Here is a 21,829-nt window from a genome sequence, read left to right on the forward strand (position 1 = left end):
GAAGGGACCCATAAGGATCATCAAGTTCAACTCTCTGCTCTAAGCTGAACAAACAAACCTGAAGCAGAGTTTTCCTGCACAACATTTCTGGAGTATCATTTAATTTAACACAAATCTAAAGGGTATTTGCTTGCTGTGGTATTAGTGTTGCAAGTTGTCTTGTCCTTCAGGACAGCCTGGAGTTGGCAGTGTCTGGTTAGCTGAGTCGATATGATAGAGATTCCAGCACCCGCACCCTGACCCCCCAGCTCTTTACCAGCTGTGCATGCATTTAGTGAGAGAAGCTGTGGCTGTGTGAGTATCTGCCTCATACATTTCAGTTGCAGTGGTTCAGAATTGAAAAGATTGTCGACACTTGAAGCTGTTTTTTGGGGTTTTTTTTAATATCTCTTTGTATGTGGGCTTTATAAAATTATTTAGATATCCTCAAATTAGCTTGGTCAAGTATTCTGCAGTCTGTTTCTTGTAAAGTGCTTGTCCTGGGGTTGCACACCATAGCACATGGGTGGAGCAGTAGGTGCAGTAAAGACCAAGAGAAAAGAACAATTATTTGCTGTATCATTGTGGTGTTGCGCTTGGCCTTGACGCTACTTCTGAGGAAGCAAACAGTTAAAATTTAACTCTACATCCTGTTGATCAACTGTTTTGTGTTGTGGTTTTTTCTCATATAATTTGAAGCAAGACAGATAGTGAAGTCAGCTAATCATTAACAGTTGCTTCGATCTCCAAGTTTAACTTTGCTTCTAGGAGTAGCTGAAATGGTCCCTAGGTCCCAGCTATAGTGGCAAAGGAGTTTGATTGTTTACTTTAAATTTGCTTCCCAAAGGAAACGTTTTGGAAGGGCTATCTTGGTTGGACTCAGTGATCCCAAGGGTCTTTTCCAGCCTGAATGGTTCTATGATTCCTCTTCTCCAAAACAGTACAATGCTGGACTTTTTACTGCTGAATTCTGTAGAGTAAGAATCCCATCCCTATTCCCCAGATTTTAAATTATGCTACATATTTATGTTTCAGCATAAGCCGAGCATACTTGAAGCTGCTCTGTTTTCTGGTGCTTGTTAGCCTGTGTTAATCCACATGTAGCTTGTCTCTCTTGGAAATTAACTGGCTGGCAGGATAGATAAGCTATCCTGCTAAAAATTGCTTGTGTTTTGGGTTTTCCCTCTTGGAAGTGAAAAACATTGCCTATGGCTAAACAAACTTCCACATCAACATCCAGCAAACAGATATAAATATAAATTTAACAATTAGCAGCTGTTACATGCTTTGTATTGCATAATGATCACATGACAATTAATAGCATGCAGTCTTTATAGGTCTAGAAAAAGTATTTTTTTTCTTGATACAAGATGTTGTCTAGTAGCTGATGGGCTGCATATTGCTCTGAGCAAAGCATATAGAGTCATAGAATCGCTCTAGGTTGGAAAAGACCTTAAAAGATCATCCAGTCCAACCATTAACCCTACTCTACCAAGCCCAGGACTGAGCCAGATCCCCAAGTGCCACATCTAAACGACTTTTAAACACATCCAGGGATGGTGACTCTATTACCTCCCTGGGCAGCATGTTCCAATGTCTGACAACCCTGCTGAGAGCCTCTGCTTTTGCCTTGCTTTTCCAGTGTGCCAGATGTGATAAGAGTTGCAGTCTCTTTTGCTTTGAATTAGTCTCTTGCAAAGGCATATGTGCATGCTTTTCAAGTTTTACATAATGTGCCAGAAGTTGCTGACCCTGCACAGTGATACAGGTAGTCTTCTTCATTCTAGGTTTACATTACTGAAATCCATGCAAAGACTTCACAAATTGCTTTTCTATATTTAATTTTTTATAAGCTGTCTGATAGAGTTAATATATGCTCTTTTCCTGTTTGAAGTTGTGGCTTTTTTCCATTAACAAGAATTTATTGCAAGATTATTTAAGTAATTTTCCAAAGCATGTATGGTACAGCATCTGTTCCTGGAATTTCTTATCCTCTGCTCTAGTAATTAATGGAATTTTCATTGTTCATTGCAGGGAGGAAAAGTCAGTCTTTATGAACTATCTGCTAGGAGAAGATGCATCTTTTTGTATTGTGAAGAGTTTTGTTTTGTTTCTTTTTTCTTTTGATATCAACGTGAAGAGAACTCCTAGTATGAAGATGCTTTTTTTGTCCATCCACTGAAAAAAATTGAATTTATTAGTAACAACAGATACTGTTTGTTAGAATGAAGTAGAAGCATAGATTTATTTCAACTGCATAGTAGTATTTTAAAATACTGTATTTTAAAACATTGCAGGATGTGCCTTAAATTGATGTTCTTCTTAGCCTCGTATATTGCTATGTTGTTTAGGTGAGTCTAAATAAAGGGTTTTTTTCACCTATGCAGTGCTCATGTATTCCAAAATCTGAAGAGTTACTTATTAATGTGTTCTGTAGGACTGTTTGAAACCTGGTGTTATCATTGAGCTGAAGGGTTCAGGTTGTATAGATTGGAAGAGAGATAATCTCAGAACATGTAGCACAGCACTCAGGTAATGTTTCTGGATCTCTCTGAAGGCAAACTAAAAGGCAGAACTAACGTGTGTTTTGGTTTCTAAAAGAGAAGGAACAAGTAGTAGTTGTAGCTGTAGCTGAAGCATTGAAGAAATACATGTAGTCTTGTTCTTAAGACTTTGCTCTGTCATCTGTGAAATTGGCTGCCAGAGCAGTGGCTGATATCTGATACTGATGTAGTGGTAAATGCTTGATATATGGGATTGTCTCCTTTGGGGATTTTTCAGAGCATGAGTATTTAGAACAATAAAGTTTGCTCCAAAGCTTTATTGGGATATTTAATTAACTTATTACAAATAAATTACTGCAGACATACACATTTAATTGCTTAAATAAATGTATTACATTGCTCTGGAAAATCACAACTCTTAATAGAAAGAAGATTCTGTGCATTTCCAAAGCAAAAGAACCTTTTGCAATGTTATAAGTTGTCTGTTATTTAGCTTTAAGCTTTGAAAACAAGCTTGCTTGATATTGCTGCTTTTAGGTGCTTCCCCACTTGTGTTCCTGCTTGTAATCTGCAATGCCAAGTATCAAAGCTGTTAAGGAGGATTTTATTTCTTTCTGTACTTAGCGGAATTTAAGATTATTTAAGATTATTTGAATGTGTGCAGCAGTTAATGAAAAAAACAGTTAAATTAAAGGCATATCTTAGTGAACTCTGAACACTGAATTCTGGCTTTCCTAGAAATGGCCATTTCCTGGATGCTTTTTTTATTTTGCCTCATATGAAAGTAGAGTGAGATATAAACTTAATTTTGTGCTTCATCTTTGACTCTGCTTCACTAAACAAAACCTTGCATGTCACAATATCCATTTTAGATTAGGCCATTTCTAGAGATGTACCAAAACAAGTATTGATGGACAAGGTTTTTCCTTTTCCTGAACTTTAACTGTTTCTATGGCAGTCTCTCCAGGAGGAACTGATACTTTACAGACTAAGAATAATTTTCCTTAGTGGAAAAGGTTGTGGCTTGATAGGTTTTGTTCAGAGTCACAGACAGTGATGGTTTTTGTCAGTTACCATCTCCTGCAATGAGAATCTGAGGTTCTAGTAGGTACTTAAACCAGTAAATTAAATCCCTGAATCAAATAGGCTTCCTAGAGGGGGGCTTCCTGTGGCATCTGATGCTTGATTTGTACTTGTTCTCCCTAAGCTAGGGCTTAAGTGGTGCTTATATTGCATGTAGAAGCATGTGTCTGTTATGTGAAGCTTAGTTTGATCCTTCACAGACGGCTAGACTGACCTTTCTTTGTCTCTTTAGGTATTTCCTAATAAAATGATGGAGCTTTGCTGATTTTATATTCTTTAACATGCATCTTTAAGGCTCTGTTTTATTATTTTAGTAAAGCTGCTATAAACAGTATGACTGAAACTAGCCTTAGTGCTGAAATTAGACTTTCTCTATGCAGGCTCTTACTCTGATATGCACTGATGGTTTTGCTGAAAGAAATTACCACACAGACTTCCCAAGCTTAGTCCCCTTCTGGGGCTGTGAGCAAATTGCTTAGCTTGTCTGTCCTGGTTTCCCAGCTGTGGAGTTGTAGTAGTTTATTACTAGTGCCAGTCATAAGAACACTGATGGTTAATCTGCAAGTATTGTATTTCCATAGTGTCTTTAGCATGTCAGAGCAGTAATTTATAATTGTAATTTTATTACTAATATTGGTTATTTCATTAAAGTGTAATTTTCAAACAATGTTGATGTAGATTAAACTCATTTTGTCAATAAACTGGTATCCTTCCAGCAGCATTAACTTGGTTCAGATTATTTGTCTAATGGTGAAACCTAAACATGTAGATAACAGCAAATGCCAAAAGAAATCTATATTTCTTGTTTTTATTCTAGACTGTGGACATCCACAAAGAAAAGGTTGCTCGCAGAGAGATAGGCATTTTGACAACCAATAAGAACACATCAAGAACTCACAAAATTATAGCCCCAGCAAACATGGAGCGTCCTGTAAGGTATATTCGAAAACCTATAGACTACACGGTGCTGGATGATGTTGGCCATGGCGTGAAGGTAAGAATGCCTGAACACTTGGGGTCTCTAAGTATCACAAAGCAGGAGAGGGGGTTGGGGCAGAGTTGTTACTGACATTAAAATGTTTAGTTCTTTTATGGTGGTAGGAAGGATTATGGTTTGATATGCTCCCAGATACAAACATTCTAATAACAAAATTGATTGGTTTACAGTGAGGAGTTTTTTTAGCAATGTTTGCTACAACCTTGTGACTGTCAGTTGTAGTCACAGTGTCTGGAAATAATGGCTCACGATCTTCAGCTAATCACTTGTTAAAAAAGCCATGACTGACTTTGAAAATTATCACTCCTTCCTTCTCTGATTAAATTGTCTTTGCCACTCCTTTTATTTCTGTTGCTATTAAGAAAAATTAAGTCATCTGTTATCAGGAAACTGGCTGGTGGGGCAGGTGTTTTTTATGGGTTTTTTGGAGTGTGATCCAGGAGGGAGAGGGTCAGCTAGTTGGCACTGAAGTCTCAGTGGCACTTGATACTTCACTCCCATTAGTACCTCATTTTTCTTTTCTCTGAGTAAAAGCTTTAATAAATTACTGTCTACATCCCTTGAAGTGGTCATAGTTGAAGTGAATTAATAGAACACCCTTTGCTCCCTGGACAACTTTATAAAAAATAGCTTTGTATCCCCCTAGAGCAGGCATTCCAGGTATAATCAGTTCACAACAATCTTTCCTTGAATGGCATTAAAAAGCTTTTCTTAACACCTGTGTGTCCTCTAAAGCTATATGTGCTCTGGTCAGTCAGCTGTGCAGCTAGATCAACCCATCATATGCCCTTTGAATTGCTGAGCTCTTGAGGAACAAATCTTTCAGAATTATTCCATGCAGAAGACTGCCAGGGTACATCCTACTTCATAGTAACTATCTGAATGCCCAGAGGAGTCTAATTCCAGCACAAGTTAGAAAGCAGCTCTATACCATGGCAGCTATAGGCTATGAATTAGCATAGTGACTTTGGTCTACCTGATTTTTTGTTTTGTTTGTAGTTAAACTGATACTAAACTGGTAACTCTTAGGCTTGTTTTATACTAATAATGTAAGCCAGACTGAATCAAGCCTGTATATAGAAGCCTGAAAGACATGCCCTGAAATGCTATGAAATAGAAATACTGGGGTCAGAAATTGGTAATTTTTCAGAACAGTCTGCATTGAAGAAGAGAGTTCTATGAATAGAGAATACAGGAATCTGGACATTCAGTGTCAGGAGGTTGGTTTCTGCTTTTATTTGCTCCAGCAATCAAGCACTGTAGAAAACTTTAGGATAACTGTAGGAAAACTGTAGGATAATTACTGTTAGTCTCTGAAGTCAGTGCTTTTCTGAACTGCTTGTATTGTGGAGGCTCAAAACAGGTTGCTCAATCCATAAACATACACTGAAGTTGTTAAGGTGCAGCAGTTATATTTTCCAGTATGACTATTTGCTTTTAGGAATACTGATGTCTGTTTTATTAGGGAGACCCTGTTTGTTTAGGGGATGGAAATAAGGTGCTGTTTACCTATTCCTAGACAGCTCTTACAAAACATTTTAGTAAAGGAATTTAGCTGTTAGTGCTTTAATTCTGTTTAAAACTTTGTTCAGAAGTAAAACAGCTTCCAGTAATAACCAAATTATCAACTCTTTACAAGTCAGCTACAAGTTATATTTTGCTATTGTTTCTTTATTGAGTGATTGGCCTAAGTCTGTTGTATGACTGTGGCATGAAACAGTAGAAGCATGATGTTAGTATTTCCTATGTAGACTTGTTACACAAACAAAATAATCTGCCGCTGGACCTCAAGTATATAGTTCAAGATGGCTGTCATCCATTTGACACCTTCACCAGTGTTGGCATGCACTGGACACACTGTTGAGAGGAGTGAGGTACTTGAGACCACTGTTGAGGTAGTGATTACATAATTACATGTGTTTAGTGTGGCACAGATCATAGCTCTGAAGAAAGGAGCTTGCTTGGTCTGCAAACTAGATGCAGCTAGTACTGCTATGAGAAAAATCAAATTGATACTACTGTAGACACTGGATCAGGTCCTGTTGGAACTCACTGCAAATAATGGATGATGGTGAGAATCTGAGTTGCTTCTTGAACATACAGATTAGGGGAAGCATACTATAAGCTGACCAATCTTTTTGACCAAAGATTTCACCCCAAGTTGGACAGCAAAACATCTGATAAGGCATTGGAAACCATGTATTTTTAGAGGAAAAGAAATTTGAGTTGTGCCTAGAGAAACTGCCTGACTAACTTGCAGGTTCTTGAATGTCTTCTACTGTGTCAACTGTCAAAAAAATACAGTACAACACATACATTGACATTTACGTATAACATAGAAACTGTGAAGCACTGAAATGTGTAGATGACAATTTACTGCTGTTAATGGGACTCTGTGAGTTCTCCTGCAGGATTTGGTAAAGAAACAAAGGAAAAACAGAAGGAAGATAAATCAAAGATACAGGGTGGATTGTAGCCTATTTCTGCTTTAATTTATTTCATAAAATACTAATCCTAGGAAAAATATAATAAAAGTATGCAGTATGTTTTAACAGATGATCCTGAATGTTATACATAAAAAGGGTAAAAAATACTGTCTAAAAATTAAAAAAAAAGGGTAGTCCTCACAGTAAGTACTGTGTTCCCCTGTTCGTTTTCTATCTGAGCAAATTCAGAAACACCTTCTGTGCATACTCACAGCTCATTTTCTTTGTGTGTCTGATGCCCCTCTGTCTCATGTGCACATAGAGATTTTGTACGAACAGGTGATGACAGTGAGGGTGGCAGTGATGATAGTAAGGAGCAGGTTTCCTCCCTGATGAGAGATGCCTCCTTGGAAGGCAGTGCAGTTTCTTCCTCCAGCAGCTTCTTGGTAGAAAAGCTTTTATGGAGCACCCTAGAATTGCAGAGGTGCTTTCTCCCTCAGCCTGAAAGCTCCATGGCAGCCCCAAGCTGCCCCAGCTGCTCTACTCCCTGCCTTTTTCCTCTGCAGAGGGAGATACAGACAAAGTCTCCAAAAGGATAAACGTGGGTTTTTTTTAAACCTAGGTGCCTATGAAGTCAAGGCTAGCATCAGTCAAAATCGGGGGCTTTTAAAATAGTTTTGCTAATGAGAAGGCTTTCCCTTGCAACACAAATCCTATGTGTAGATGGCTCCAAGAAACACACATGCAAGCATTTTTGCCGGTCTGTTAAGTCGTTGCTCAGCTGTTACCCTCTGGGGATAGGGGAATGTAGCTGAAGTCATTCTTGGTAAATAAGAGTAACTGTCATGATGTGAATGCCTACCTTCCTGTGTACAGCTTGGTTTAAAATTATTAGGCAGAGGCTACTTTAACATTTCCTTCCTTTTTTTCCCCTTCTTTTGTGAAAGGGAAAAAAAAAAGAAAAAAAAAGTAGTGTGCCAGCAAATAAATAGGTCAAATACAATTACTCATACAGAAAATCCTCAGTTTAACAAGGGGGAGAAGGAGGAGGAAGCTTGGAAGCTGCCTTAAAAGCTGTGAATTTGGCCTTTAATTTTTTTATTTATTTGTATTGAATCTGCATTGAATCTGTAAGCAGCTTTCTAGCCCAGGACGTCAAACATGAGTTAAAAATTCAGAAATTGTTCTTAGGCAAATGGAAGCTGAAAGGACTCCTTTAATATAGGGATCGGGCCAAAACTTACCAAACATTAAGCTTGGAGAAGGAAGCCTTGCTCTCACCCTGGTTATGCTTCCCAGCCTGCCCTGCTAACCCACAGTCCTTGTGCTTACATCTGTGTTGCTGCAAAACAAAATTGCAGGTGAGGTACTGATGTGAGGGTGGAAGGCTACCTAATCGTGTAATCTTCCCCTTTAGGATAAGACCTTTTGTGTGTTAGCCACTTTTAAATAATTCACAGTAATAAAAACAAAGTGTGACAGGGAGCCTGAACCTGAGCCTCTCTTGCCTTTGTCCCTGTATTAAACTTTACCAGACACTCACGCTTCAAAGGATGTCATGTTGCCAATTTCATTAATGTCACATCATCCCTCTGGGGTCATGGCCAAACAGTAAATACTGCTGTAGGGTAAAGAACGCTTCTCTGGGGGAAAAAGCAACTCTCTCTGTTGCCAGCTCTAATGACTCCGTTTGAGTGTTGACACTGTGCTTTTCATAGGGCACTTGCTACTGGAAATTCAGAAGTGTGCAGTGTCATCTGATACAATGTAGGTTTCAAGCCCTTCTGCTTGCAAGGAAAACTCAAAACTATGAGGTCTCTATTTTCTAATTTTGAAATGATTTTTTTTTTTTTACATTTATACATTTATTGTTTTACATTTACATCTTATTGTAGCTAGATTCGAAGTTACCAACTCAAAGAATTAAAAAAGCTTGATGTATTTAAAGGCAGGAATCTAGGTATCTTTCTCTGAACCAGAATACTGAGGTCTGAGGGAACAATATTAATTTTTTCTATCATCCACAAGCAGGTTCTTGTATGTTAATTGTAGTTTAATATGTAAAAACATCTTAAGGTCAGATGTGATTTAAATTTTTGCCCGCTCAGTTTGGAAACTAAAAAAAAAAAGGAGAAAGAAATAAAGGAGAAAGAAATAAAGGAGAGAAGCAATATTGACAAGCTACATCTGGTTGCTGTTAATGGAAGATTGTAAGTACTAGCCTGCAAATAATACTGGGAGAGGTTATAGTTAAAAGATAAAGGTAAAATTTCACTGAAGAGAGACTTACCTACTTACGTTCAATTCTGAAACAAATACTGATTTGAAACCTATTTTTTTTCAAAATAATCTGCCTTACAATAGACTGAAAGGAAATAACAGAAAAGAGGCTCCTGACCTATTCTGTTGTGGAAATTGAGACACAGGAATGATTTATTTAAAACTGCACAGAACTAGTGGTAGAAATGTGTTACCCTGAGTGTCTGACACCCACATACAGTCTGCCTTCTGAAAAATGTATCTGATTACATATTCTCCCTAAGCCCATATCTTGATTTCTTTATGGAAATGACATTCTGGAGTTATTGCTTTACTGTACCTTTTTCACAGGCATCTCCTTACCTTCCTGTACAAGTGCCCTTCCAGCTGCTTTTCTGGCTCTGACCCTGTAATCTTGTCATACTCCAGAATTGTGCCACTGATGAGACAGGAGGCAATCTTGTGCAAAAATCTATAAGGATGCCTATGGGGCAATTGAATTGCCTAGCTGCATAATAGCACTTCACAGAATCACAGAATCCTAGGCATTGGAAGGGACCTTGAAAGATCCTCCAGTCCGACCCCCCCTGCCAGAGCACGATCACCCAGAGCACATCACACAGGAACGTGTCCAGGCAGGTTTTGAATGTCTCCAGAGAAGGAGACTCCGGAACCTCTCTGGGCAGCCTGTTCCAGTGCTCACAGTAAAGAAGTTTTTTTCTTCAAAAGATCTTACAGCCAGCTGCCTTTCTGTAGGGATGTCTCAGATAATTCTTCCTTGGCTAATAAAGGAAATACCTTTTTAGGTAAAAGGGGAGGTTGACTGAAGAGTCAAGAGCAATCATGTTTTTTTCTGTTGTGATTGATGACTGTGATTACAGGTCAAAGGTAATGGATCTTAAAGCTGGTTATTGCTTTTATAGCAGACATATTCAATTTCTGACTGGTGCAGTTTTTAAGCCTTTGTTTCAATTGATCAGCATTTATATTGGATAGCTTTAATGCTAGCTTTTAGTGATCCTAGTTGTGGCAGGATATAGTGTGGAATTATCTCTAAATTCAGGAGTTGGGGAAATAGTGAGCAACATGCAGCTGGGGATGTACAGCCAACCTGCATAGAGATTTGGAGTTTCTGCAGTCTGAAATTGGAGAGTTCATAGCTGAAATGTGCAGGAGAAACTTGCTGGATATCAGTGTAGTAAGTTTTTTGCTCCTGTGTGCAGGTGGCCTTTTGTATTTCTGTGCTTATAGATACATTTGCTCGCGTAAGTCAGTTGTGTGCAGTGTCCCTAGCCCTAGTTTCCGAAAGACAGTTTATGACTCAAATACTAGCTTTCTGGTTCCCTGAATCATGACTGATGTTCCCTCATGACTTGTAACTTGGCATGGAAACTATTAAAAACAGTTAGATGGCTGCCTCTGAGTCCCTCAAATGTCTGGGCATCCTTTGGCCACCAGTAGATAACTTCTTATTGCCTCACATCCTACCCTTTCATGCTGTTCTTGGTCTTGTGCCTTTGGTCTCAGCTACAGAAACCTGCAGTACTGCCTTTGTGAGAAAGTATTTTTGTGCTTTTTAGACAGAACTGAGTGTGCTGGGATTGCTAAACTAGTTGCCTTAAGCAAGTAAGCCTCTGTCTTGGTACTGACAGTCAGTGTTCAACTGCCCCAAAACATTGCTTGTCCTGTCCAAACCCACACCTAAAATTCTCAGTCCAGGTGCTCTGAATTCCTGGCGTCAGTTAGAGAAGCAGCCTCACTTGTGGCTTTGAAAAATGCCTTGCATGGCTGTTTGAAACACCTGTTTTGCCTATTACCTTAATTGCATCGCTCCTTTCCAGCCCACTGCTGACTCTCAGTCCTTGTCCAACTTGCTTTCCCACACTGTCAAAAACCTGTGGGTGTGCCACTGCCCTAGCTGTGATCTTTTGGAAATACAGTGAGGCTGACTCCTGGTTATTAAGCCCGAGACTGTGGTTTCTTTCTGCATCTTTTGTGACAGCCCTTAAAACTTTACCCAGGCCTGTCTTATGCTTGCCAGGTTTTTCCTGGAAAGGCAAAATTGTTCTGCTGGCTTCTTTAGAACATCTCTCTTGCTATGATGCTATCAAGAAAACACAACCAATACTGCTGCTTACCATGCTATCTTATTTCTGGGAATATCCTGATCTCTCTAGTTCTCTGCTTTGGCATCACAAGCATCCCCAGCAAGCCTGCACACTGTGTTTCTGTTCTGATGTGTACGTCATTCAGGATGCTGGTATCAGGCTGTCTCCTGTATGTACATTAATACAACTAGGAGGAGAAGGGAGTTGTGCTCCCTACAGCTTCTGCAGGAGTTCTCAGTGCTGCTCTTTATTTGACTAAGCATTTTTCCTTTTGCACCTCCTGTTATTTTGTAGACCTCTCTCAGAACAGTCTCTTCCCTCTTCAAGCTGTGAGCCCTTATGCATGCTGCTGCTGCTTCCCTGTATTGCCTGCCTTCCGTGCTGACCTTCTTGGTACTGCTCAGGCAGTTGGTAACAATTATGTTTTGCCAACTGGCCGGCTGGCCTAGAGGCGTTTGTAGAGAGATTCTTGAACCTACATTAAACATGTACCTGCTTTTTCTTAATTATTTTCTACTGGGTTTTTTTTTGCTATTTTTCTTTAAGTCATAATGAGTCTAAATCCTGTTTCCAGTTCCAAGCATTTTTTTTTGTTGCTTAGAAAACACTACATTTAATTTTCATACCAAGAAATGCAGCAAGGTTGACCTCATAAGCTTAGCCAATAACTACAAGAAAATGTCTCCTTCTCATCAATTAGCTTATTAATCATGATTAAATAGCCATATGTTTAATCTCCTGTTCTTTTAGAGCTAGAGTTCTCTCCCTTAAGAATCTCTGTTCCCTTTGTGTTCCTTCCTTCTGTGTTTTCCTGCCTGTGTGACTCTTGTTTATATTGACAGCAATAGAGAGGACATGTAAAGAGCTTTTTTGCTTATAGAAAACAGTGTGACAAGAGTTACTAATTCTTTTGCACAATAGAGACATGCCTGTATATGGTTTAACTGGTAGCAAAAGAGATTAAGCTCACCTGATAGGAATAAAGGTCAAGAGCTATTGTACTTCAGCTGTATGTTAAATAGTACATAGCAGTAGATAGTTTTGAAATAAGATGAAAATTCGTGAGTCATTGCTAGATGTTGATAGTCGTATTGTCACTGCAGTGGAAGCAGAATGTGACAGCGATTAAGGAGGAGGCAGAAAAACTCACCGTAAGTGCTGAGTGACATTGCGTAAGGGAAGCAAAGAGAGGAAGCTTTTAGGTTTTGTATTTTTGAGGCAGGCAAAGTTAGTAGTAGAGGCTGGGTAGGAAACCATGCCACCCTTCCTTTTAAGGCTTTAAAAAGTTTCTATCTATGGCTGCTGGGAAGGGTTGGGACCCAGGTTTCACTTTTTTTGGTTTATCTCAGTAAATTCCTAGCATTATGCCATTGCCTTTGGCAACTGGTGAAATGAGGGGAAGGGTCACATATTCCTGTGAGAGCAGAAAACAAATTTAATTGCTAAAAGTCCGTTTTAAAAATATAATACTTGGGAGACTACCCTGGCATCCTGGAAACTGAGTCTTCATTTTTACCCATTAAATAAGTATGTAGGGACAGAAGTGGTTTAAATGCCTTCATTCTGCCACTCTGCTGATGAACGTCTCTCTGCCCAGACTGGGAGGAATGGGATGACCTTCACATTTACTTACCACATCTGAATTTTTTCATTTGAATTTTGAAGAGGGTTTTGTGTTTCTGTTCTTTTAATACGAATCACTTGAGGGCAATGACTTTCAACCTCTTTTGATTTGTAACCTCAGCTGTTTTTCAGTGGTTTTGCAGGCCCTGTCAGAAATCTCATATATGCACATTGCTAAATAGCATGTTTAAGTTATTTTTGTTGATTTCATGAATGCCTTTAAACTGGTCAATGTTTCTTGGAGGAGGAGGAGGAGGAGAGGAAGGTGCGAACTGCAGTTTGAAAAGCTGTGCATTAGAAGGCTTGTTCTGGAAATGACAGTTTATTCCCAAACAACCTGAAAAAAAGCATTGGAATTATTTTATGTGTTGAGTGTTTGTGTTTGCTTGTTGTTTTTTTGTGTTTGTTTTGGTTTTAATTGGTGAAACTAATCCTTTTTCTCATTCAAAAGCATGAGTTGCCCCCCCCCCAATTAGAGAACTCAACTTGAATTTAAATAAAATTTTACATTTCTTTTTCTTATGAGGCCAAGTTTTCATAATTTCTTTCCTCTGCAATCAAGAAGGTTGTAAAAATGATAGAGTGGAGTCATATAATGACTTGATTCTAAGAGGTAAAATTTCAGAATAACAATCATCAGAGCACTGCCAACACAGTTTTGAGCAGGCAGTGCTGTGCTGGCTTGAATCAGATTTCAATCAATACACCAGAGGTGAAAGGCACTGCTGCTCATCCTGTTGGAGAACTTCCTTTCCTTTATTTGCCATTCAATTCAGCAGTTAGGATTTCTTCCAAACATGTGAAGGTTAAGTATCAAAGCAACAGGCAAGCCTATTCTGCGCCGTATAGTTGAAACTGTGGTTTTGTGAACAAATTCTTAAGTGCATATTGCCATTGAAGTAGCATTGATTTGGGTTTGGACTTGAATGGTTAGCAAATGGCTTCTCAGCCCTTTACTGCCCATGAGGAGCCTGGCGAACAACTCTGACAAAGATTACCTACACTTAATTTTGACACAAGTGTTTTTCCTGTGGTCACTTAAATGCAGAACTTTCAATGACTGAGTGAGCCATTAAAATCTGTTAGTATACTATGATGTAGCTAATTATCAGCAGACACAAATTACTTTAAAAAATGTGATTATCTGTAGTTTAACCTGTCCTATCAGTTGTGATGGATCTGCCATTAATTTCTACCTTTTCCCCCCTTTTTTTGCCAACGTTAAGTGGCTAAAAGCCAAGGTAAGAAGTGTTATTTCTCCTTTGACCCACAGTGCCTCATGTGACTGATAGTAGAGGCTGCAGAGCCATTAAAACTGAAAACTAGTGCGCTCTCATGCTCTCCTCTGCTTTCCATAGGATATTTAGATTAAACATGCTATACTTGATTTTTTTTGTTTACAGCATTTAGTGTGTGCCAATGTATCTATGATACATTGACATCTGCATTTAAACATAGATACATTAATTTCTCTAACACATGTAGTGCTTTGCTCTGAATTCAGTAGATGCCTTGATTCCCTTCACTTACATATTTTGCAGGAGACTTCCCAGACAACCTGAATGACTCTGGTAGTCAAATTGCAGGAGCAAATTGAGAAATTTTGGGCCCATGCTGACTGTGTTGTATTGTCAGAGTAAAGGTTGATTTAAATTATTAACACCCATATGGAGATGAACACAAATGTGGCTTCCCTTTAAAGAAAAGAGGACATAAGAGATTTGTGCATGAACCTGTCAATTGCCTACCTTTCTGATGTCTGCTGTAAATTAATAGCAAAAACAACATTAAGCTTGTCTTTAGGCTCTCTGTATGTACTGGTGTCCGTCTTGCGTGTAGTTGAAAACTTGCTGTTTGACAGCTGTCTGGGAATTCTCACTTCATAATCTTACACTTTAAAAAAAAAAAAAAAAAAGCTGTCAATAATAAGGCTGCTCTGTTACAAAAATAAAATCATGTTTTCCCTTATTTCAGCATGGAAATAACCAGCCTGCAAGAACTGGCACCTTGTCAAGAACAAATCCGCCTACACAAAAACCACCAAGTCCTCCCATGTCAGGACGGGGAACTCTGGGGTAAGAATGAAGACGGCTTGGTTCTGCCCAAGATATAGAAAGTTTTAATTGTGCTAGTGTTGGTGTGTCTTAAATATGTGGATACATGGCAATTCTGATTACGTTTAGCAAAAAGCGGTTACCTTTTCTGTATAAACCTCTCAGCTGTACTTACTCTTATTTTCATTATGACCTTTTGAAATATTTTTTTTTCATGGGTGAAGAATTTATTATAGATATTAGTCAATGAGGAAGCGAGGCTATTGTTATTCCTGATTTTTGGGGAGACATCCTTAGTGACACAAAAGAAAAACAAGAAGTTTTAACTTCAGTGGGGGAAAGAATTGTTAAAGTTTTGGACTGCTCATTTTTCAATACGTTAACAAGTATGAAATGGCTATTGATTCTATATTTGTTGTATTATCTAAGCAAAATTTGTGTCATTGTGAACACTTTGGCAACACTGATTCTCTTAGGCTTGTGCATTTTTATTTTTATGTTTAATTGAGGAAGGATTTTGCTATTCCCAAGTCCCAATGTGATCATAGTTCCTTGCCATAGCATCTATTTTGCTGCTGTGGACCTGTGGGGAATGAAATCTGCTTATCTTGGTATGCCAGCACGTAGTTGTTGCTAGGGACCAGAACATTAATGCTTGAGAAGCTCAGAGCACGTGCCATATGGTTTTGTCTGTCTAACTGTGCAGCTTCTTCCAAAAGGCATCCTAAACAAGACCTTCTACCTATTTGTCACTTTGTCTTTTCCTTTGTGATGTGGGGGACTGAGGCACTGTGAAGCTGGCTGACAAAGTTGTATTGGCTTTAGGTATGTTGTCTGTGAGAGGTGTAGAGCTGGAAAAATGAGGAATAATGGAGATGAAACAAGATGGGGATCAGGAGCAATGGTCAAGGAAAATTAGAAGCAGCAACTCCTTTTGTCAAAGACTTAGTGATTTTTTTTAATCCTGCTTTGCTGCTTCACTATTGCAGTGTTTGTTGTGTATTCTGCAGAGAAATTACTCTAGAGGTTTCTTCAGCATGTTTTGTGAAAATTCCCATTGCTCAGGGGCATGTAATCAGTATTCCAATTGTCTCTGTTATCCCAGCTGAGAGAGAGTTGTTTATCAGCCCTGGGAAGCTGGGTAGTGCTTTCATGTCCTCTTGGATGGTTGCTAGTGAGACAGCAGCATTGATGTACTGGTGAGCTGCCTCTTTCTAATGCTACCCCCTGAACAAGCCAGAGCTGTTTGGTTGCCTTCGCTGATGCCTGATAAGGATTAATCAGCTGAACATCATTTCCAGATGAGCTTGACAAGAGGCAGCAGTTGGCTGAGGAGGAGGAATAATGTGGGTTCATAACAAGAGATTTCTATCTGCCCTTGTTCAGGAAGTACAGCTCTTGTCTTGAGCCGACGTGTTCTGCCAAAGCATGAAATATCATAGGCTTGACTGCTTCCCTAATACATGCAGAAAAAATTGCTAGAAACCGCAAGGGTACTAATCTTCACCTTTTGATCCAGAAAACAGATAAACATTTAAAATCAGAACAAGCTTGGTGTCTAACATGGGCCTTTAAGTAGGTGCTGCCTGTTGTGCAGCTTGTCCCTCCAAGGCAAGACTATCTGAAGGAATGTGGTGGGGAGAGAGGCCTGCACAGAAATTGCTTAGGCTGAAAAGGGAAAGGACCGGCAGGAAAGCAGAGGTCTCTTCACCAGACCAGGGAGAGACTGTGGAAAAGCTTGGATGCTCAGGTTGGAAGTACCACAGGAGAAAGAGTGAATTGCTGGAGCTGGATGGAGGCAGTGGTTACAGGCGTGCGTTGAGGGTCCTGGAGCAGAGCAAGGCCTTGCTGTAGCTCTCTGTGATGGCAACAGGCATCAGTACTTCACTGAAGCTGTGGGGAGCACTAGGCAGTGTCAGGAAAATGTTTTCCTCATCCTTTTAAGTGTGGCAGAAAAGCACAGGGAAGGATAGGACTTCAGTGATGGGAAGAAATTGTTTTTTACTTCTCTGGTGCTTAGGAGATTGAGTTCTTCAGTGAAGTGGAGAAGAACAAAGGAGAAACTGAGGCATGGCTGAACCTGAGGATGTGGTCAGGGTTTGCTTTAGACAGTATATTTAAACTGTAAAGGCAAAATAAATAGTACTGCAAAGCTGAGGAGTAGTTCCCATAGCTAGTGCATTCCAGGGTAGAATACTTTAAAACATTAGTTTTCAAGATTATTTCTGTTGGAAACACATTTGAAATCTTTCCTGCTTATAATTTTATTTGGTGATATTTAGAGCTCTATCTCTTACAACTGGAATACAAAGTTGCTTTATCTTTCCCACAAATGATTGCTTCTGGCAGATCTATGGGTGGTAGCAGTCTGCATAGTAAAATTGTCTGAACTTCTTTGTATAGACAAACTAATTGGCAAATACTGCAGTGCATGTATACAATTATGGTATTTCCACTTTCTCTTTGAGAGGCTTTAATAATAATTTAGTACTATTGTGTCCCATATTGTAAAAAGGAAGTCAGTAAGTTTCTTAAAATACCAGGAAGCTGTATAACTTACCAACTCAGTTCTAACCAGTATTTGAACAAATTATTAAATGTCTGTAGTTTAGTATTATTTTTTTTTTGCTTGGCTGGTGCATTGCCAAATTCCATGTCTTGCAAGAGATCTCTTAGGTACTGGTCAGAAATGGAGAGCTCTGTGATTCAGTACAATAAATGCACTGTTCTTAAGGGAGAATGGGTCTGGTAAATACATCTTGAAAGATCTGTGCTACATTTCTGACTTGATTTGCTCTGCTAGGTGACCCTATAAGTCTCTGGGCTTCATTTTCTTTGGCTGCAAAATGGAGACAATGAAGCTCATCTGTGAAGCACTTAAAGATCTGCTTAAGTGATATGAGATTGCTTGATTACTGGATGAAATAATGCCACCAGATAGGAAGAGCACTGGTAATTGCAAATGTAACTTGTTCAGTGAATCTTTCAGCATTACTCCTGTCTTAATGAGTTGAATACCTTTAGCCAGGAATGCTTTTGGAAAGCATTTGGAGGGGAAGGGAAAGGGGGCGCAGCGGAAAGAGGAAATTGTTACAGTGGAAGAGTTTTATCATGTGCACTGTGCTGAAAGGTAACTCCAGATTGTTACGTGGATGTAACTATTGGATGTTATTTAGTTCAAAGAATATATTTTGGGTGATAAATTTACATTAATCTTTTTAAATCAATTTATGTGCTGCAGGCCAGCTTTATGGATCTATCTGCATAAGAGCACTTTGGAGAGTTGAATGTAACCTGTCTACCCTGCCTGGTGGAATTTGTGGACTGTGGGTCACTGTGTAATGATCTCTGATGAAAACTTAGGAAACAAATGGCTGCACTACTTCATTCATTTATCCTTTTAATCTTCTAATTCTGTATTTTTCTTTCTTTGAATCTTTTTTTCCTTGACCAGACGAAATACTCCTTACAAAACCCTGGAGCCAGTCAAACCGCCAACGGTCCCTAATGATTACATGACCAGTCCTGCCAGGCTGGGCAGTCAGCACAGTCCGGGAAGGACAGCTTCCTTGAACCAGAGACCACGAACACACAGGTAGAGCATTTTGTTTCTGTAGCTCTTTCCTGCCTCACATACTGATGCTTACTGAAGTCAGAGAAAAGCTTTGAAGCCTTATGCCTCTTGGCTTTTTGTTGAAAGGCAAAAGGTGAGTTATTCTTCCATGCTGCATTAACAGAATGTCACTGTATTGTTGGCTTCTCCAACACACAGAAATTTCTTCACACTCTGTAGAAGCCTTAATGTATTTAGCAACTTCCATAACCACAGGCCTCATTTTGTACAATGAATTTATGTTGTTGTGTGGTGCTTGTTTCCCAAGAATAAGAAAAACTTCCAAATTTATTCAGTTGCAAGGTAGGATAGTGATATTCTAATGGGTTTAAAGCTGCATTATTAACCTTAGGTTAAAATAAATGTAGGCTTTTTTTGTTGTTGTTTTCAAGACCACTAATTGTAAAGGGAAATTTCTGTTGATTAGGAACACTGTGATGAAGGTACTTTGAAAGAGCTGATTGCTTTATTTTAGTTAAAACATAATGCTCATAATCGGTGCTAGCTTTTAAAAAAGTAGAAAATTAAACCTATTCATAAAGCAGACACATCAGCCACTTGTTTCCACGTGTTTACAGGCTTTGATGATAGAGTAGTGTATGTTTCAGGTGAGAAGGGTGTTCCAATTATACCTTGTTTGGGTTTGGTTCGTTTTTTAAAATGCTTTTTCTCTATTTGTAAGGCTAGCTCTTTCTCTGAGCCTTTTGAGTGAGTTCAGTTTTTTCAGTTTGATTTTTATCACAGGCTTCAAACTGCAGGAAAGAAAGAGACTAAAGAATTCAGTGCAGTTAAAAGTAAGAAGTTAGCTTATTTTTAGGAGAATTTCTTTGCTGTTTGGTTGTTGTTTTTTTTCCAACTTCCAGTAGACAGTTAAACACAGTAGGTCACTAATAGGGATCGAGACAGTAATTTGGGTGAATTGATCATGGAATACTGTCAGAATTAAGTAACTTCTGAATCTGTCTGCAATGAAGATCTTCTTAATCTGTTTAGCTGGCTACTGTGAATGCTCCGTACTTCTGTCTCACAAGATCTTTTTACGTAGACTGCAGTTAGAAATTCAGCCGCAACCATGGTGACAAGATCAAGGTCTTCAGCAGACAGAACATTAATTTTGAAGGAATTATCTTGGCTTCCATTTTAGATCACTGAGTTGCTTTTTGTAATAATGTTATTTTCTTAAGATATATTTGAATGATCTGTGCTAGACTCTTGACAGCACTGCCTTGTAGCTACCCAGGAATCGTAAATAAACTGTAACATCACTGAGGACTCTTTAATTATCATGGATGGATTGAAGTGCTGTTTCGGCCTCAAAACATCTTGACGACTTAGTTCCCTTTATATTATCAATTTAATTAATGTAAATTCAAGCCTTGATGTAAGCAGTGCTCTTGGATAAGAATAAGAACAGATTCCACCTGAATCTTGATTTTTCTTCATCTCTCTCAATGAAGTGTTATGTCCTCCAAAGACATGTAGAAATGTTATTCAGTAATTCACTAGAAGTATGTTCTTTAAAAATCTGTATTGCTGGCCTCTAGGTTGTATATCATATGATGATACTGATTGTGACCTGGCTGTATTGTTACATTTCAGACTATCTTAGAAACAAAATTCTCATATGCAAAAAGTGTGAGCATGGCTGTGGGGGGAGTGTTAGCTATACAGAAAATTATCCACACCACATGAAACCCCAGTTGGTTTGTCGTGGCTGTTCTCAGTTAAAAAGTTCTCAATGTAAACTGTTCTGAGTAGAGGAAATGTTCCTTCAGCCAACATCATAAATAATTTTGAATTATTATTTGTAGTTTAGGCATTAACTCTTCCTGCCCCAGCTTATTCCTTTCAAATATTACAAGGCCTCTGAACTATTCCTGCAGTTGTTACTCCATTGCCTAGAACTGTTATGGTTGCTTACCTTTTCATTTTTAAAAGCATTTAATTAGACATTTTATGTGTAGTGATGTTTATCGGTTTGGCTAACTCAATTTATTAGGAGTGCAGCTCATCCAGAGTTGATTAGCTGTTTGCAATTGTAGGTAGAGACAGAGGCATTTCATAGAGGATTTTTCAAGTCTGTAATTGAGTTAGGCTAGCAGAGCTCTCGCAAGAAGTGTGAGCACCTTTGGGATGGGCCTTTGTAGGAAATGCTGTGCTAATACTTGTGTTTTTCTTGTATAGTGGTAGTAGTGGAGGAAGCGGCAGTCGAGAGAACAGTGGAAGCAGCAGTATTGGCATTCCCATTGCCGTGCCTACACCTTCACCGCCAACCATCGGACCAGGTATGTGGGACTCTTCCCATGGTAACTCCAGGCTGTAGTGTCAGTTGCTTGTGTTTGCAGAGGGATTTGACTGAATACAAGGGGATAGAAACTGCCCTGAGGCACAGTCATAAAATCTCTTATGAGTGCTGAGGGACATCTACAGTTTTAATTATTTACCTAAAGTACTTGCAGAACAATCACTTATAGAATAGTGGGTGTTTAAAACACCTTTGTTGGTCCATGTTTTTACAAGCTAATCAAAGAGAGGAGGGGATAGAAGGAGAGATGCATATATTTCTAAATGCCTATCTATAGTTTGGCATTTCTGGATGCTCTGAGAAGCAGCAGCAACTACATAAATGTTTGATGGGACATGTTGCCTTCTGAAATAGTCTGCTAGTTTAACCATCTTCCAATGATGGTATATACATGTTCTTTTTTAATTAAATAAAAGTCTTACAATAAAACACAGAAAATGACTGTGAAAACACAGCTAGTAGCAGTAGTAGAATTCAGGCTTATCCACCAGTGTTGTTTATGCTAGGATTACAGTTTCTAAGCTATTTTGGAGATCATTGAGAGAGGCAGGAGAACTAGTGTGTATAAGATGGCACAGCAATAGAAGAAAACAGTGCAGGATCTCTCAGCATTGAAAGCATACTCCCTTATCTTTAAGAAGGATGTGTGGTGAGAATGTGTAGAATCCTTCTTTATTATAAGCCAAGCAGCTCAGTCACTTGTTTGCTATCTGTGTATTTTGTAAGCACATAAAGCTGATTTGCACAAGAGAACAGTGTAATTTTGGTACTGCATCTCTTACACCTCTCTCCTCAGATGACAAGTCTTCACTTATGCAGGTGTAGACTTTCCTTTCCCAGCTGTTTCTGATCCTACAGTGGTACAGATAGGCATGAAA

General features: G+C 38.9%; 1 protein-coding gene across 12 annotated transcripts in view; it reads left to right on the top strand.

Annotated features, from left to right (window-relative positions):
• The window catches only part of ABI1 (abl interactor 1), a 77,383-nt gene that overhangs the window by 44,017 nt on the left and 11,537 nt on the right, over positions 1–21,829 (top strand). For 8 of the 12 annotated variants that reach the window (XM_051611806.1, XM_051611807.1, XM_051611797.1 and 5 more), the window contains exons 3-7: positions 4,384–4,560; positions 14,206–14,220; positions 14,954–15,054; positions 18,488–18,628; positions 20,831–20,931. In XM_051611806.1, the coding sequence (XP_051467766.1) occupies positions 4,384–4,560; positions 14,206–14,220; positions 14,954–15,054; positions 18,488–18,628; positions 20,831–20,931 (535 nt within the window). The remainder of the gene's footprint in view (positions 1–4,383; positions 4,561–14,205; positions 14,221–14,953; positions 15,055–18,487; positions 18,629–20,830; positions 20,932–21,829) is intronic. The other 4 variants (XM_051611795.1, XM_051611798.1, XM_051611800.1 and 1 more) reach the window with 1 other exon arrangement.

The sequence above is a fragment of the Apus apus genome, chromosome 2 (assembly GCF_020740795.1).
Source record: "Apus apus isolate bApuApu2 chromosome 2, bApuApu2.pri.cur, whole genome shotgun sequence".
NCBI classification, from domain to species: Eukaryota; Metazoa; Chordata; class Aves; order Apodiformes; family Apodidae; genus Apus; species Apus apus.